Source organism: Carassius auratus, chromosome 1, assembly GCF_003368295.1.
Source record: "Carassius auratus strain Wakin chromosome 1, ASM336829v1, whole genome shotgun sequence".
NCBI classification, from domain to species: domain Eukaryota; kingdom Metazoa; phylum Chordata; class Actinopteri; order Cypriniformes; family Cyprinidae; genus Carassius; species Carassius auratus.
This window is the reverse complement of record NC_039243.1, coordinates 5,240,930-5,259,925: the sequence shown is the minus strand read 5'-3', so window position 1 is coordinate 5,259,925 and position 18,996 is coordinate 5,240,930. Positions and strand designations below refer to the sequence as shown.

Sequence of the window (18,996 nt, the reverse complement as noted above, 5' to 3'; positions counted from 1 at the left end):
AGGACATATACAGTATCACTCCAGCTGTGTCTCTTCAAATTCTCCCTGTATCTTTCTGGAAAGCATGGCATGAATTCCTATGTTTCCATTCCTCCCTCCCCGCGATCGTCTTGCTCAATCTCTCAATCTGTTTTCCTCTGTCAACTCTCTCTCTCTCTCTCTCTCTCTCTCTCTCTGGGGAGGTATTTCCAGCTTTGTGAATGATGCGGGAGGTCAGGGAGCACCTGAGGAGTTATCCACAGGCTTTTACGAGCCGCCTCACGAGGCAGCCACCCCAGGGGAGAGGTCAGAGAGCTGGAGAACTACAGGACTGACGATGTGACTGGGGTTTGAATATGGTTGATGTGTTTTATATGTCCACAGAGACTGATGCTGAGTACTCTGGGAGCAAAAAGGTCACAGACACACATATATGTTGCCGGAACACACATACAAAAATAAGACCTTGTTTGGAATGGCACACTACTCGTGCTATTTTCACAATGTATACTGATTTCAGAATGATCAAATATTATTTTCATTCAAATATAATGGGTGTATTATTTACAGTTATACAATGGTTAGTTCTGATACTCAACAGTATCAGTGTTAAGTGTGTATAGTACTGTAGTTTCAGTGAGTGTGGTTAGTTATTATTTTTTTCTGTGGGGGGGGGGGGGGGGGTCAAAAAGTTTCTGTCTACATGAGTCATTAATTTAAAAAAAATTGTTCTGGCACACTTTTCAGGTTCAAAACAAGTGAGAAGTAACAACAAATATAAGTGAGCCAATGAATCATTCACTCAATCGATTTGTTCAGAAAGTCCACTTTGTTTGGAATGATTTTTGTTGGCAGAGCAAAAAGCTGACAAAGTAACTGGCAATGTTGTGTCTAAAAAGTAAGTCTGTCGATATTAACTTCTTGTTTATTCTTGTTTTATTAAACGTATACCTTTTTGTTTTATTCTGAATATTAGCACTCATCACGAACAAGATTACTCACTCTTGATATGCAGTGCAGTGAACGGTACATACTGCACTGTAAGTAATATTCCATTCGGAAAACAGCCAGTTACATAAATTGCTCAATATGCACAAATTCTTTCACACTCTTTTTCACATGCTTAGGCCTACTATTTTCCCTATCTATCTCTTTATTTCAGAAAGGGCCATGCTTGGAGTGGGTGTTTTTAGCAAAAACAACTTTTTAAGGGCATACTTTCTTTTAGTGCATTCTTCTTTAACATCTCTAAAAAAATATTCTGAAAAAAATTATATAACAGGATACAAATATCTGACAATGTAACATGCTCTTTCTTTTGGAAGGCAGGTGTTTGATTTAGATTCCATAAGACAAGACACAAAAGATGTTTCAAGTGAATCACGGTGGTAAACCAGAATGTTTATCTGATATGTCAGACTTTCCAAAAGTAGCTCACAATGACATGCCCCTAGCTGAACAGATTAATGCTTTTCTTGATGAAACAAAGCAACAAGCTCTCATAAGAAATCCGCTTTTATCCTGGAACATCACAGCATCTCTCTGGTGCTGTATTCATTTTGGAGGATTCCATAAATGGATCTAATCCAAATATTTTTATTAAAAATTCTTAACACTGAGAGCAGATTCAGTATTTTATTGTCAAACGTTAAAGATAAAAGTAAGATATAAGAGGTCACTGGTGGAGAGAAAGTCTCCCATCAAATGTCATTCTGCTGAATGATAACAAACACAATACTTGAGTTTTTATGATATATCACCTGCCTGATATGGTTATAGGTGTGTACTCCTAAACACACACACACACACACACACACACACACATATATATATATACTATATATATACATATATATACATATATATATATATATATATATATATATATATATATATATATATATATATATATATATATATATATATATAGTCGCTTATGCTCACTTTTATTTGTTTAAAAATACAACAAACAATTGGAACATTGTAAAATATAATGTGTCATTATCATTTGTCAGATTAGAGAGAATGTCAAATTGCACATTTCAATTCAATTCAATTCAATTCAATTCAATTCAAGTTTATTTGTATAGCACCTTTTATGATATAAATCACTGCAAAGCAGTGCAAAACAAATTAACAAATTACATTTCTACAATATTTAGTAGGATCTTATCATTGGTGACTGTCAGTTTATGTACATACATATGGCAGAAATGTTGGGTAATATCAATTAAAGACGTTTCGTCTTATAAAATATGTCAGTACATTCCTTTTGTAGTGTGGGTGCATAAAACAGCCTATAAGAACAACATTAAAAATGTGATATAAACAGCATGACAAAACAAACAAGTATATGAAAATTGCAGTGATCCAAGGACACTGAAGCTGAAATGAATTCTTTTTAATCTCATTTAACAGGCACGATAAATCTGACGCTATAGCGAACTTTGAGACTGACATGTCTGTTATTTGAGAGTAAAATGCTGGTATGATAGAATGTGGGTGTAATTTATTTTGTCATTTGTTTAGGCAACTCCTGCAACAAGAAGACACAACAGCTAAATTTCTTAGTAGAGACATTGATGATACATTTCTCTTCCATTTAAAATGGAGGATTAGACAGCACAAGCCAGTGTTGTGCCTGAAGGATAATGAAAGTTTTGTCATCTCCCAACCATCTGCTATGCATAATTTAGCAGCTGAATTCTATTCTCAACTCTATGCTACTGGTGAATCAGTGCTGGGCTCTTCCAGACACACCCAAAGCTGGAAGATTTGCACACCAAACATATGTTCCAGGTAAGGAACGCTCTGGTGGACTCATGGCACCACAAGAACATAAACAGCTCTCAAGCACTTTATTAACAGCTATTTTGAGTTTTGACGTCAAAGGCAGCAGAAAAAAACACTTTTAAGGGCCCTCCAGAAACAAAATAGCAATATCTAATATGACACTGAAATATTTGCTTTTATAAATATTTCTAGTAAAAATGTTAGTTTGTTAGGGTACGCAGACAACAGTTTGGGTTAGATAGTTTGTAAAAGACAAAGGAGAAAAATGCTTGCTATATAACCAGTAAAACCTTGACTCCATGGTTCCAGCAAATGACTAAAACATTCTGTCTGGTTAAGACCACAGTACTAGATAGATTTATTCATGAATTGTTTTTAACAAGAAACCTATAATGAATTTGGACAAATGTGAAATTAATTTAAAAACTTTTGTTTGTAGCCTACCAAGGTCAGAAGCCTCTCAAAAAGCTTTTTAAGAGTTTGTTTTTTCTTAATAAAGATTATGTGAGATAGCTGAAACAGATGTTTCAACAGTGCTTTAAGTGAGTCTTAAAATTAAATAGTAAATCATTGTTTAAAAATAATAAATAAATAAATTCCATCTTCAACCAGCTCAATTTACACTTGTGGCATAATGTTGATTAAATAATAATAATAATAATAATAATAATAATAATAATAATAATAATAATAATAATAATAATAATCTTGTTGTTGTCCTTTTGTCAATGTAAATGGGGCTAATCCATTAATGTTTCAATAGTGTAGCATGAGATGTAAACAAAATGCACCTAGTTCATAGTTCACCATAAAATGTTAATTCTTTCACCCTCCAATTATCATTTATTCACCCTTCAAACCTTTCAAGAGTTTCTTTCTTGTGTTGAAAACAAAAGAAGATATTTTAAAGAATGTTGGCAACCAAAGCTGTTAACATTTGACAGTAGCCATTGACTTGCATGGTATTTATTTTTATTTTTTCTTGCAATGGAAGTCACTGGCTATTGGCATATTTTGAATATGGATATTTTTTTCTTACAAAAAATGCATCAATTCACTACAAAGGGTGAATCGAGGGTAAGTAATTTATGGGTTAATTTTACATTTTTGGCACTTTTAATCTTAAAAAATGTGGACCCATTCACTTCCATTATAAATATTTCCTTTAATCAAAGCAGACTAAGTGCATCAAATTTAGTGAGGCTTTGTTTGGTGTACTTTAGGTAAAGTGAAGTGGCATGACATACTCTGTATTTGTGCTCTGCATTTAACCCATCCAAGTGCACACACACACACACACACACACCTTATTAGAAAAAGATCATATTGCTTCCTTACTGTTGCATAAAGCCAGCCGTTTAGATCCAGCTATCCGTTTCTTTAAAGACACTGAATGGCTTTTGTGGACGTTTGCTGGTCAATGAAACCTCAGTTAAACATACTGAGAGGGTGGGCAGGGATCAATTGCTATTTCTTTTGTCAGATTCCCAGAGGCCCCTTTACGTAAGAAGCCTGAGCTGGTGTTCTTCTGAGGAAAGGGAGAGAGCTGGGCCTAAACCACCATCTGCTTTTAATGAATCATCAACGAGTGGACCTGACCTGCCTGACACCTCTCTATTAGACAATGCTTCAGGTGTTGACCTAATCCACAGCTCTGCTCTGCCTGTGATGAGTCTGGACACAGTGTCAGCCACCCCTTTTCGATTCAGAAAATGAGACACTAGTGCAATGTCACCACAGCATTAATGTGTGTCATGTTTTGAACGAGTAAGCATTACTGTCTCCATGCACATTTCAGTATGGCTCTGGATAACATCATTATGGAAAGTGCAGAGACTATTGACTGAGATGTTCAATGTTTCACCTCTAAAAGTTTAGAGACAGAAGTGAAAAGAACCAGTGGCTGATTCGTCAAGAACAGCATGATTTGTCTTTTTACACCCATGCCTAGAACATTAACCGAATGTTTCAGATTTGTTAATGTTTTTGAAAGAATGCTCAACATTGACATTTGATCATAAATACGGTAATATTGAAATGTCACCACAATTTGAAACAACTGTTTTAAAATGTAGTTTATTCATGCGATCAAAGCTGAATTTTCAGCATCATTAATTCAGTCTCACATGATCCTTCAGAAATCATTCTAATATGCTAATTTGCTGCTCAAGAATCATCAATGTTGAAAACATTTGTGCTGCTTAATAGTTTTATAAAACTACTTTTTTCAGGATACCTTGATGTACATATAAATATGTCAAATGAAAAGCATTTTTCTTATTATATAGAAATATTTTGTAGCCACTAATGCATGTTGTCGTAACATTATAATTGTCTTTATTTATAACTTTTGGTTAATTTAATGTTTTCTAGCAGTATTGTAAATATATATAGACGTACTGTACATTCAGAAACTATAAACAACATAAATTCCTATAATTCATATTTCAACAAAAGACAGATTAAAAGTGTGGACAATGATATATGCTTTTGATACATGTATATATTTATATACACTTCACACACTCTTTATTGGGTTTTCTTTATGGGCGGACTATGAATATGAATCACTGCCAAATGAAAGGAACCTTTAAAAGTTAAAAGTTAAAAGTATGTATTTTTGCTCTCTTTATCTTTCTTTCTCATGGCCGGGTTTGTCCTTGGTAAATGATTATTACATTTTCAGCATTCCACAGAATGTATTTCATTTGAGAAACATTCAAGAATACTAAATTAATTAATTAAATTAATAAACAGTCACCGTTGCCAACTAAATATCATGCCTAAAAATATTCAGCCTTATATAAACCAGCCATGTAGTTTAAAGAAGCACAAAACTCCAGTCACTGTTCACTTACTGTTCACTCTCTAATCGCTATTCAGTGAGAAAAAATGGTAGAGCCAGATATTATTTTTTAGAGAATTAATAGGAGAAATTGATTAAATACCAAAATAAAGCCATTCTAAATGTTTATTTGATAAAACAGTGTCTTAATGGTTATTTCACACACCCACACGCGCGCGCACACACACACACATACACACAGACACACACACACACATATATATATATGTATATACGTATATATATATACGTATATATATATATACGTATATATATATATATTTATATATATATATATATATATATATATATATATATATATATATATATATATATACACACATTAAGAAAGATTAGAACATTTTTCTTCTATCTTCTTCTATCTACTGCATTGCTGTGAAAACCCTGTTTTGGAACGTTTATATTTGGAATTACATGAACTGATGAATCATCATCAATAAGACCAGGAATGTTCATTAAGTGAATTTGGTCAGTTGTGATATTTACCACTGTTGCCTTTTTTTTTTTTTTTTACACTGCCAAGCTTACCTTTTGATCGTGACTGTAAGCCAAAGCCCAGTCCTCTTGTGTGTGATGGAAAAGAAGACTTAAGACGAAGAAGTTCAAGCGGTACTTCTGATAACTGGCACCTTCATCTGAGCTGATGAGAACACTGCTTTCAAACTCTGGGTCAGTCAGCACCATTATCTAACAAAAGATAGAAAGGCACAAAGGTTAACCCTGTAAGGTCTGACATATAAAATAATAGTCTATTATAAAATAATAGTCTATTAAAACATTTGTAAATATGAATTCAGTGAACCTTTAAACAATCAGGGATCTGTAGTTTTTATTGTTGGGGGAAACTATAATTATTAGCTGTAACATTTTAGGTATTTTAATTTCTTAGTGAACTTGCTATCTGGCACCCTGTACCTTAGCTCAGTCAACAACATAAAAAAAAAAAAAAAACTTTTCACACAAACAATAAAAATCACTCGTATTATTATTATTTTTTTCGTGTAATTAATTTTTTTAAAGTGAAATATTCCTAGGCTTTACACCACCAACTGAAGCTCATACTAGGTCAAGGTTGACCATTACTTCCATTCTAAATGGAATAATAATGAGCGTGAGCTAACTACAGTAGTTCCACATTAGCGCTGACTTTGGCTTAGCTTCCAAACTCCTCTTAAATTGGTTCTGGTTATATGTATGCTCAGAGGAAAGTCTGTGGATGCTAATTAAAACACAAATGCAAAACTATTCTGGTACTGAATGCGTTGCATTATGGAAAGTGTTTCTTTTTGTGCTCATGTTTGACTGGGCGGTTGCATCTGATCTCATTGAAAGGGGAAGTATGTATGCCTGCTCGTTAAATGGGCTCGCACCTGAAAGCCAGGCACTGTGTGCTCTGTCATTTGAAGATTATTACAGTGCTAAGAACAGTTGCACACATTTTCATTATGGATTTTTACTGCTTGAAAAGATATGTTGATGTGTCTTCGATCTTTCAATGAAACCAAATAGGCTCTAAAGCATTCCAGGGCATATTAATTTAAGTGTGCACAGTTATGGTTGACATCTAGACATGAGAATATTTAGTAAGCAAACATAAGCTTGAAACCACCTCACCTCTATCTTCTCGCTCTTTCTCTCGCCTCCATCCACACTAAATGGCTGTTTTCTTCCCTCAACTGGATTTGAATTGGAAAAACAGTGGTGCATTTGTCACTGACAAAAATCCCACCCCTCTCTCCACAAGCTTTAACTATGAATCCTCTGGGGCGGTGATTTAGATAAATTGTTTTTCATTAAGCAACAATAAACAGCCAGCGAATCGCAGACAGGATTTTGCTGGCCTGGGCTTTCCCAATTTTTACTGTTCATTATCGCTATAAGAAGATTGAAAGAGTCCCCTTGTGTCTGCTGGTGTCTCTGGGCTTGTCAGATGCAATTCATAGATTTTGAGGTGTAATCATTTTCTGTAATAGTGCGTTGGATAACAGCATTTGTTATCAAAGGGAAATTATTTTTCACTATCAGACCCTTGTTGAAGTTTTATTTAAATAATTTGCACATTTCTAGAACCTAACACTCTTAAAAAGAAAGGAACCAAAAGTGGTGTTTTTCAAACAAAGCCATAAACTTGTTGTGTGTATGTGTGTGTGTGTGTGTGTGTGTGTGTGTGTGTATATATATATATATATATATATATATATATATATATATATATATATATATATATATATATATATATATTAGGGGTGTATGATTCACTCATTTTATCAATGCATCAATTACAAATCCTGACAATGCACATGCATCGATCTTGAAACATGATTTTTGAATCATGAATTGCTGATTTCAGACAGTAATCAATTTAAAATGCTAAGAATCAAATGAATTGCAATTTATATAGCGATTCAGTGCTTTCTAAATATATACACATTAAATTACTACAAGCATGATTTAATGGAGACCTTGAACAGTGTTCATGCATCGCATCTCTCCTTCACCCGCTGCGCTAACATCCTGTGACTGTCACAGGATTGTGCTTGTGCTACATTAATGTGTAATAAATGTGTTTTAACTATGTTGTTGAACAGAATGTATGAAGGAAACTGATCAAATAACCAAATAGCATTAACAACAACCTTGAAATAAGAGTGCAAGGTTTATCTGATAACTAGATGCATGAAAGAAAGTAGCATTCGTTGCTGTAGTGAACAGACATAATTTACCAATGGAGAGGAAAAGTTTGATACTATTAAATTTTATTTCATAAAAAAAAAGATGAACTGAAACGTTAAGACAATAAATTGAAAAAAAAATGTATCAATTATGCGGTGCTTATTGACATTTATTACAGTACAGAAATTATTTTATTTTATTTATTACAGTACAGACTTTATTTTCTACCTTATTTTGTGCAGAAAATTTAAATTGTTTGTAGTGTACAATTTTTTTTTAATCAAATTTACATTATGAAAAAAATATAGATTACAAATTATTGGTTATTGTCCAGCAGTTTATTTATTGTTCTTATAGCAAATTCAAAAGTAATATATAAGAAAATAATTTCTTGTAAAAATAATAAAAATAGCATTTATAATAATACACACAATTATTTTATTTGCCACTTCTGAAATGATGGCTAAGCCCCTGGTGAGACAAAATGTTAGCCTAAACATAATATTTTTAAAGCTCTTTTTTAAAATCTTAGCTTACATACATTTTGACATATGTCATGTCATGCCATAGCATCATTAAACTAACATCTAACAATGGACAAAAATGTCTTCATTGAAGAACGGGAATTCCTACAGTCATGGAAAACATAAATATATGAGGTAATATTGAAAGCACAATTTCTAGACCTAGAAATAACTTAAAATTGCATAAATTATTTATTTTAACAGGTAGAAACAGATTAAATAGTTCTTCTTAATAGTTTTTACTTAACCCTTATCCTTAATCCAGTAAATTACAAACAGATGGATTTTAAAAGTTCTTTATGGAATATTTTTTATAAGACTGTATGTAATACTGGACTGATTTTACTCTTAACACTTATTATAGAGATAAGAGTTAGATGCTTATGCTAGCAATTCCCATTTTACCCTGGATAATAAATTAAGGGGTGGAGATCTTCACCCCTTAAGCCCCTTTCACACTGCACGTCAGACCCGCAATATTCCCGTAACATTGCCTGGTCACCTTCTGTGTGAAAGCAACCAAGTCCCGGAATTGATTACCGAATTGAACCCGGGTCGGGGACATAGTAACATTGTGGTAATCGATCCGGAACGAGCGCTGTGTGAACAAAAGCCAGATCTAATTCCGTATCGAAGTGATGACGCGTGTTATCGCGCAACTCTTTTACCGGCTGTTTTGAAGGAAGATCAACATTCGCGACAAAAACATATGTGCAAACTGCAATGAAGCAGAGATCAGTTAGTTCCTCACTTTCCGCGCTGACGCCGAGATCGTTTGCTTGCTTCAGTTAAAGTATAACGTGCCTAGCATTGTTGACTCGTACATTACACGTCACGCGCTGATGTCACGTGTCGTTAAGGGATCTTCAAGGGTTGTGTGTGAAAGCATGCACATATACCGGGTCATCACTGGCAGTGTGAAAGTGCCAAATCTAGCGACCAGGGAACAATTACAGGAACACTTTACCCCTGTATTTGCCGGAATGGCAGTGTGAAAGGGGCTTTACTGATCTAACTTGTGGATATTGGATTGATTGTAATGAACGAGTTAGAAAGTTCAAAAAATGCAAAAGTTTGCTACATTTATGGCATGTTCTGTAGAGCTGTAACCTTCTGACTATTTCATTAATCATTCACAGTATTTAGACAGACAAATAAGTCTACGGATGTGCTAAAATAACACACAGACTGGCTTGCATCACTGCTTATTATTTAGTATGTTGTTCGGATGCAACAGAATGAGCCACATCACAAAACAGACCCCATTTACACTCAAATTTAGAGCTGTCCGTGTTAATATCAGGTGTAAATGTGGCCCATAGGTCATGACTGGGCTGTAAAGCTGGGAAACCGCAAATCTGAGGTCAGACAGATACTGATTAAGCATTAGCAGATAATTACGTTTTCAAGCCACCAGAACATGACAACTGTGAACAAATGTTTCTCAGCTGAATAAAGGAGTGAGGAGAGTTGCGAAGCACAATCAATAGGGTTGAGGGATGTTATCTACCGGCACCCAGAAGTCTAGCATCCCGCAAGCTAATCTACATGCAACGCACAGTTAACAGCCCACACGTAGCCTCCCGCCACTGAATGAGATTGGCGTCAGCATCGGGCGAGCATTGTAAACAGCAGGAAAAGGACACACAGTCTCAAATTAATCATGTTATGGGCGATCAACTGCGTTTTATAACAAATAGAGTGGTGGAAATATAAACAGGCTCATCTGTCGGCGATCTTCGCATCAGCGTGTAATCTCGTCTCTGTCGAGAGTGCTAAAAGAGCCGCACGCAAAGCACTTTGGATTATTGGCAAGCTCCCATTTAAGAGCTCAGGCAGGGCTGTGGAAATGTCATGCCCATCTCTCAAATGGAAAAGTGTTGTGCTAAAGGTTAGGCCTAAACTTAGCCCTATTTGAAAATAGCCATGGGATCTGCCAGAGTCAGTCTTTTTCTCCTGAATGGGATTGTGTTTGCCCACATAGTCAGGGAAAGAAGCCAACACATTAATCCAGTAGAGTAGCTATAGAACAACAATATCTTCAGATGATGCACGTTGTGCACTAAACGACTCCATTGTGACCTTACAGCTTACAAAAGCAGCGGTAAACAAACATCTAGAGTAGGGAGGTCCATTTCAGTTATTTTTTTTCCTAACCGACACTCATTAACCGATTATTAAACGTTAACCAAAAAGATTATTTTAAATTAGAATGGAATTACATTAGAAACAGTATATATATATATATATTGTATATATATGTATATATATCGCAGGAGCATCGCAGGTGTGTGATAATTAATAAATAGACCAATACTTTGAATATATTGAATATGCCATGATGTTATGCTAAACATTTTGTTTTACGCGGATATTGGAACACCAGTGAAGTAGGCTACATAATAAATAATAAATTGGCATTCAAATACATTGTGAATACGGAAACATTTGATTTTGTGTTAAATGAGAGACTCAGTGTTGGTTTCAGTTTAGTTTTAGCCTAAATTAATTTGTTTTGGCTTGCCGTTTATATTGCTATAGCTTCTTATATTTTTAATTCTTGTTCTTTACTAAATACTGTTAATTGAAAGGCTTTGTTGTGGAGTGAGGGAAACTAAAACAGCCTAGCTATGTTTATAGTGTTTATTATAATGTTTGTAAACCTTTTGCGTCAGCATTTGGCCTATGTCTAAAAAACAAAACAAAAATTGTATACGCGTAGCGTATTTTAACCATGCATCCAACCTTTTTAAATATATGTATTTTTATATAAATTAATATAAGTTAATAAATAAATAAATAATTAAAATAATTTTTAAACCATTTAACTGATTGTGTTAATCGGTCAAAACTCTCACAGTCGGTTAACCGCTTAACCGGTTAAAATAAGCATCCCTCCCTAATTTAGAGCTTTTCAAAGGTGACCATGCATCTGCTCTTATAGGAAATTGTACTAATGGGACCAATAAACAGTCTGAGGGCAGACGGGGAGGAAAGTTGCTTGAAGGAGTAGTATAATGCTGTGGTTATTTTGGGATAAAAAGAATCCTGAAGAATCCTGAAAGATTGGACTAATGGCTCCTGACAATTCATCTTCATAAATATGCAATGGATAGCAGTTATTTTAAAATGTAATCTGATTGTACAGTATTTTGATCAAATGTATGCAGCAATATGTGAGTGAGCAATATGTTCGTTATTATCAAATTAACAAGTAAATTGGACATCATTATTTTGGACAATACTTGGAAATACAATTTATATAAATAAAGAAAAATAAAGAAATCATTCAGAATAACTGGCTTTATTTGAATTAGGGGAACATGGAGTGGTTTAAAGGAAAGAAAACAGAGAATAAGAAGCTGTAGGCATCTTACCTTTCTCTTGTTGGTAGGGCAGACATAGAGGTAACTCAAAACCGTCTTGAATCCCACTTTATCATTCAGCCTCTCATAAGTGCTGCCATAATCGGTTGATCTGCAAACAGAAGCAATATTTATTAATACGGTATTCAGAATGCATTTCGTTTCTTGTCTGTGTGTGCATGTGTGTGGATAGACATGCTCCATTCATGACCTGGACGAGTACATTCCCCAGCAAAATGATTCGAAGGAGTTTTTTTTTTTTTTCCTGGCTATTTATATTTCCCTGATCCTCAGCGATGAGCAGAAAAGCTCCCTAAGACAAATACAGTCTGCTGAGCATATGCTGAGCAATTCTGCCTTGTTCTACAGATAGCAAATCTAACATCATCCTGCAACCCCTGGGCATAACAGTGACAACTGATCCAGAGAGTACACTGATTTGTTTAGAAAGGGTAATGATATTTACAGTCTTGCAGTGTAGACGGCATGGATATGTTCCTAACAAAGATAAGAGACTGAATGAACTCTACCTACATTTCTAACTGATGTAAGAAGTATGAAAGTATTTAAGTACAAGGAATGCTCTCTAGCAGGAGCTGCTAATAAACAGTTACATCAGAGGTGCTGAGAGATTTTTTAATACTCTTCCTTAAATACAAAACAACAACAACAAAACACTCCCAATAAATAAACACAAAACAGGACACATATCTACTGTATTAACTGACATACATTTTTCGTATGATTTTTTATAGGCGTCTTACCTGTATTTTAAATATAGTTATTAGAAGCATTAGCAGGATATATCCATTAATCAACTTATAATTTAATCTTACAACCACAGATGGCGATAAAGAGACCAAAGTTACATAATGCTCCTGTAAACACATACAGATGTCTTTATGTTTATACTATATAAAATAAACAAGCTGCTTGTAATTTTCAAATTGCAATATAGGGGGAGGGGTTTGGGGCATCTCTAAAACAAAAACCAAACCAAACCTAATCATCTGAATAAAATAAATACAAATAAATAAACAAATAAATAAATACATAGAAAAACTCAGGAAAGAGACCCACAGTTCTTCTGTCAACTCTACAAAATCAATTTCCTGTACCTGAGCTTTTTATGGGTTGAGAGCTTAATGGAGAGTTTTTGAAGGACCCACATCACTTTGAGATTTCCTTTTCTTGAACTCGCACTCCCCTCCAACCCTTTGTTTTATCTTGCCTACTCTGTCTTGCTATTCCTGCCATCTCTACTTTTGCTTCCATCTCACTTTTTCTCCTAAGCATTGCCTATTTCAGATGAGTAAAATAAGCCTGTGGCCCATGTCATGCACACCTATTTCTCTCTTTTATTCAGCCTCTTTGTGGGAGGATAATGTTATTTACTATTACATGTACATGTAGTGTCGCTTTCTTCAACAAAAATTATGACTAAATATCATCGTCAACAAAGCGTTATTACGCATCAAAAACGAGAAGAGACGCAACGTAAATGCTGGTCATGTGACGATGACTATAATCAAATGTATATAATGCAATATTATTGAATAAAATAAATATCGAATTATCGAATAAAACAAGACTAAATGTGGTTTACAAAATAAAAAAATATGCTAAAATGTATTTTCATTTTCGTTGACCAAAACGAGACGAAACAAAATGTCATAACGTCATTTTGTCTCATTTAGTCGCGTTCTTATTATTTAGCAGAATTCCTGTTTCCTCTATCTCACTTCAAGGGCTGCATCAGGTCGCAGTTCGCAGACGCCGGCAACGTCACTCCCTCAAGCCCCACTCGCAGCTTTATTTAGACGATGACAACAAACAAAGTAAAGCGGGATTTTTACTTTCGCCTGGCTCCTCTGACTGTAAGCGCACCTTCCCAAACGGAAAAGGCTTTTATGTCGTGTTCGCCGTTGTACTATTCTTTGAAACGACAGGGGAGTGATGAGGAGTAATTGTCCTCTAAAAACATCAGGAATCACTGGTGGGAAGAAGTAATTTGCCAGTACAAGTCTTGTGATGAATGAGTTGATGAATTAGTAATTTCTTTAAGTACAAACTTAAACCAGTCTTAAACTATTGGCTGTATTTTGCATCAAACACAAGAGAACTGTAAGCAAATAGTGTATAATTAATATCTAAATGAATTTGTAACGATATTGAAACGCCATATACATTGGGAAGAAGGAGGCGGGAACCGGCGCACAATCAAAACACTTTAATATTCAAAAATAAATACAAAACAGCGCACCAGCCCCTCGCGGAGGACTGGTGCGTGCAAATAAAAACCAAAACATAAAATAATGCCCCAGGCCTGGTCCTCTCTTGTCCTTCACTGTAGTTGCTCCAGTTTTATATCCTTCCATCTCCTACGTGGGAATCGATACCGGCGGTGGGGCGCAGGTGTAGCTCATCTCCAATCACTACACCTGGCCTCACTCCTCGTTCCCACGCCTCTCGGCCCCGCCCCACTCGCCACAGAATTCTTATTCTGTTTTATACAATAAAAATAAAACGTACTTCAAATAAGATCACTTGGACAAACTATGCAAACATTATTATTTTTTTTTCCAAAAAGCACCTGATGGAGTTTTGACTTCACATTAAACTGCTTCTGTTTCACACAAACGGCGGCACAGATGGGCATGTTCTGCATGAATCGCCCTGAACTCGTGCATGTTTGGATGCGGAGCTATGCAGAAAATTCGCCATGCAAAATGAGTTAGCAAACTTCCGCCAACACCGTGATGATCTCATATTTTCCTCTAATAGAATTTGGCCTCTAATATGTCATGTACAAATGCTTTTTTTTTTTTTTTTTTTTTTTACTACTTTAAACAAATACTTACTACAAGTTAAAGTTGAAAAATATCAGACATGACAGCCCCGCAAGAAAAACATTCAAATTTCTTTGAGGGCCAACACATACTGTAGTAAATAATGTATGCTCTATCGATGACTTGCATGTAAAATATTACCAAAGCAAAAGCAAGTGAATAGGCCCAGCTCTTCAAGTCTGAATAATTTAGTAGGAGAAATGATCTGTTAATCAACACAATCCTCCCCGACGCTCTAATACTTCTCCATCGCGTTAGCTTGCTGTTAACAGCAATAGTGCAAGACCATAGTGTTTTCAACACCATCACTGACTCCATACCAAAGTGACAGTCTCAGAAACACAGACAGAGGCACATCCCACACACCCCTTCCAAAACAGATTCAATCAAATGTAAGGGACCATGGAGGATTCCCTTTTTCCATCGTTCAATTCCATTTTGCCTCTTCCCAGGAACGGGTCCCCACACCAATAGGGCAGTAATGGATTACAGTAAAATTGCAATGCAACCTTCCCTATACACTGTTTTATTCTGGAGTGGCAACAAAATAAAGGCACAAGGATTATTCACAGTAAAGAGACTTCTCCTAGATATTACCGTGAGGGAAAGGTGAAGTGAGAAGTTAACAAAAATCATAGAGTATATGATCACTTCCATATACCACAGTAGGAAATTAGCTCATAGTATCTCATTTTATCAGAAGCCTCTAATTTAAGAAGACTGAGGTGGCTCATATAATATCATGACATTTTAAAAGAATAATGTTCATAATGTACATGTTAGGGATATCATTATTTTTATGATGTCAGACGATACAGGAGTTGAATTATGAAGGTGTGAGCCGTTAAGCGTAACCTGCTTTAAGTGGTGTGACGGTTTCCTGCACTTGTATATCATTCTTTATACCCTTGTGACAAGATATTCCAGCCGAAATCAACGGGGATCAACTCAATCCTGCTAGAGAAAACGCTCCGCAATTATAGTTGAGCATCTGTTCTTATAATGTTTTTCTTGCACCCAGTTAAAAAAGATGTGGTTTGTCATGTTATTCAATTATTTATTTCCCACCTGAAGAGCTCTGTCGAGATAGCTGTATAATTATGTTTATACACCTGCTCACGAGTTTAGAGAATTGTGTTTGGGACTTAAGAAAACCATTAAGAATAACCGAACATCAAAAAACAAGTCAGAGACTTAAAAAAAAAAAGAATATGCCAGAAGCAGGAGGAAGATTACCACAGTCTAAAAACACAGCATGGTCCTTTCCAGGAGAGAAATGAATGCCACGGACTGCATCAAATCCCAGAGAGAATTTAAGGTTGGAAAATAAAAAGAGACTTTGTTCTGCGGTGGCACGTGTGAATGTTTTACACGAAAAGCCATTGGGACGGGCGCAATTTAGTGAAGCACAGGCAATGGCTGGAAGGCACATTTTGCGTCTCATATGGTATCACTGTACCTTGTCTTCCATTTTCACGTTGAAGATTGGAAAGCACCTAAGGCATATCTGAGAAATATGGACAAAAAACCTGTTTGTGTTCTATAATGTGGAGACACCCAATGCCAAGTTGTGATTTCCAGCATTTGACCATGTGCCATCTTTGTTTCTGTGAAAATGGGTTTAGTCCCTGAATCCAGAGCTGCACGCCAACATGAAACTCAACTAAACACAAACTTCAGTGAATGGAGGAAATACGCGGTAGAGGGGGACAAAGACATGGAGAGAACATGAAAATGAGAGTACTGATGGCCAGGTATCACGTTAAGAATTGTCTGTGAAGAGAAGCCAGATGGTGAGGCAGTAAAGCAGAACAATATGGAGACATGCACCAGGCCCCAGGGATGGCAAAAAACAATGAACGCAGCGAACTTCAAAAACAAACCCCCACCTCACCACAAATTAATTCACAATAAACAGAATAATGGAATTGAAAACGTTAAATGTTGTTTTAATCAATCCCTTACTAATATGTATAACTCTAATGCATATAACACATAGAAGTGAATTTTGTTAGGCCCTAAGTCTGTGAAAACACCATGAAATCCAGAGCTACCCGACATACCTCTGATGTGTAAATTGACGAGAAAGGATATGCAATTTTTTTTTAAATCATGTATTACCTGCGTCTAAATGGGCGAAAAGGGAGAAGAAATTAGATTTGTCTCTTTTCTATAAATAACTAATTGATATCAGTGATGAGACCTCAGTGCAGTGCACCAAGCCTGCTCATGGTTAACAGAACTAGTGCAGAAAAAGCAAAAATAAATAAATGAATGGGTGGAGAATTTCAAATTTAGCTAAAATATTGATGGAAGCCAGATTATGGACGAATTTCAAAATAATTCAACGACTGCACTACAATGCTATGAATACATTTGCATTAATGAAGAAGCATTTAAAATGTTTATAATGATCATACTGTAGTTTGGACCATAGTTTCTAATTCAGATTACAGAGAAATTATATTGACATCTCAGCATAAATTTCAACACAAACTACATTACAGATTTGATGGTAAATGTACTATTATCATTTTTGTTGCACGGTCTTAGTAGGACACAGCATTAAAAAATAATAATAAAATAATTATTTGTTGCTTACACTGAAAGTGTGTGTTGTTTGCAGCAATTGACAGACAACTTTATTTTGCCTCTATTTTACCCAGTTAATTTCTAAAATATGTATTTGGCTATTATGGTATTACATATTATATAATTATATTAATTTATATATAAGGCTGGGGTAAGACTTTCTTTTAAATAAATGTTTATTTTTTTTATTCAGCAAGGATGCATTTAATTCTTCTCACTGTTGCCAGGTCTAGATTCCAATTAGTGAAATAATGAAAGATCTGAAAGTGCAGCGTTGTTACTTCCAATGTAGGGTGTATGGATTTGATCAATATTAATTTACACATCTGCTGCTCCAGAAAATTCCCTCACGGACCACCACTGCTCATCAAGACGAACCCCCACAGATGTTGTTTAGACTTGTGTGATTGCACCCGAAAAACGGAAACGATTCCTGATCTGTTCCTGAGAGCACACACAAAGGTCTACTTCACTGATGTCAGCTGGCCACTGACCAGCAGATAGTGTCCGTGTTTGCTCCGATAACACCGGACAACAACACAGAGGGGAAATAAATGAATAAAGGTGTAGACAGCGGTGAAAAATTAAAGGAAGAAAGGGTAAGAAACTTGTTGGATCAATCACTTGACTTACATGCCCCAGAGTGACTGAATTTTTTTTTTTTGGAATGGAAACGTTTTTTTTTTTTTTTTTTTTTTCTATCTGAACTTATGCCAGTAACGTGAGACTGTAGAAAGACCTGAAGCACTCTCTCTTTAGCATCCCTTGGGCCTGGAGTGTGCCTGGAGGACAGCAAAACACATTATAGGCTATTGTTTGGATGTGTGGCTACAAAGGTGGAAAGTGAGCTGAACATTGGTGAAACGCAGGGAATACTGATCACTGCCGGCTTTAACATCCTGTTCTTATTATATTAAGCCATTTGTGCGGTTTGAAATCACTGCTGAAGGAGGTTTGTGCATGAGGTGGAGGTTAATCTGACTCCAGGCTGCAGATGCTGATGTAAATCAAGTGTCTGCACTGACAGATACCTGTGTGTGGTGCTTTTGGGCAGAGAGACAAGACAGGAAGACAGGGAGGATTCAAACAGAAACATGCAGTGGACAACCACAACCACCTGTTTATTATTTATAATAATAATAATATGTTAATATTTTTTTTTCAAATGGTATTTATTTATGCAATTCAAAGTGTTATTTTCAGCAGCCATTACTCCAGTCATTTATAAATTTAGAAAACACTTATGTTGCTTTGTATTTTTGTGAAAACCGTTTTGTTTGTTTGTTTGTTTGTTTGTTTGTTTCTTTCTTTCTTTCTTTCTTTCTTTCTTTCTTTCTTTCTTTCTTTCTTTCTTT

General features: G+C 35.4%; 1 protein-coding gene across 1 annotated transcript in view; it reads right to left on the bottom strand.

Moving 5' to 3' along the window:
- The window catches only part of sorcs3a (sortilin related VPS10 domain containing receptor 3a), a 193,477-nt gene that overhangs the window by 87,725 nt on the left and 86,756 nt on the right, over nt 1–18,996 (bottom strand). Inside the window, exons 3-4 of the mRNA XM_026201873.1 lie at nt 12,213–12,312; nt 6,167–6,325 (exon numbers count right to left, since the gene is read on the bottom strand). Of these exons, the coding sequence (XP_026057658.1) occupies nt 6,167–6,325; nt 12,213–12,312 (259 nt within the window). The remainder of the gene's footprint in view (nt 1–6,166; nt 6,326–12,212; nt 12,313–18,996) is intronic.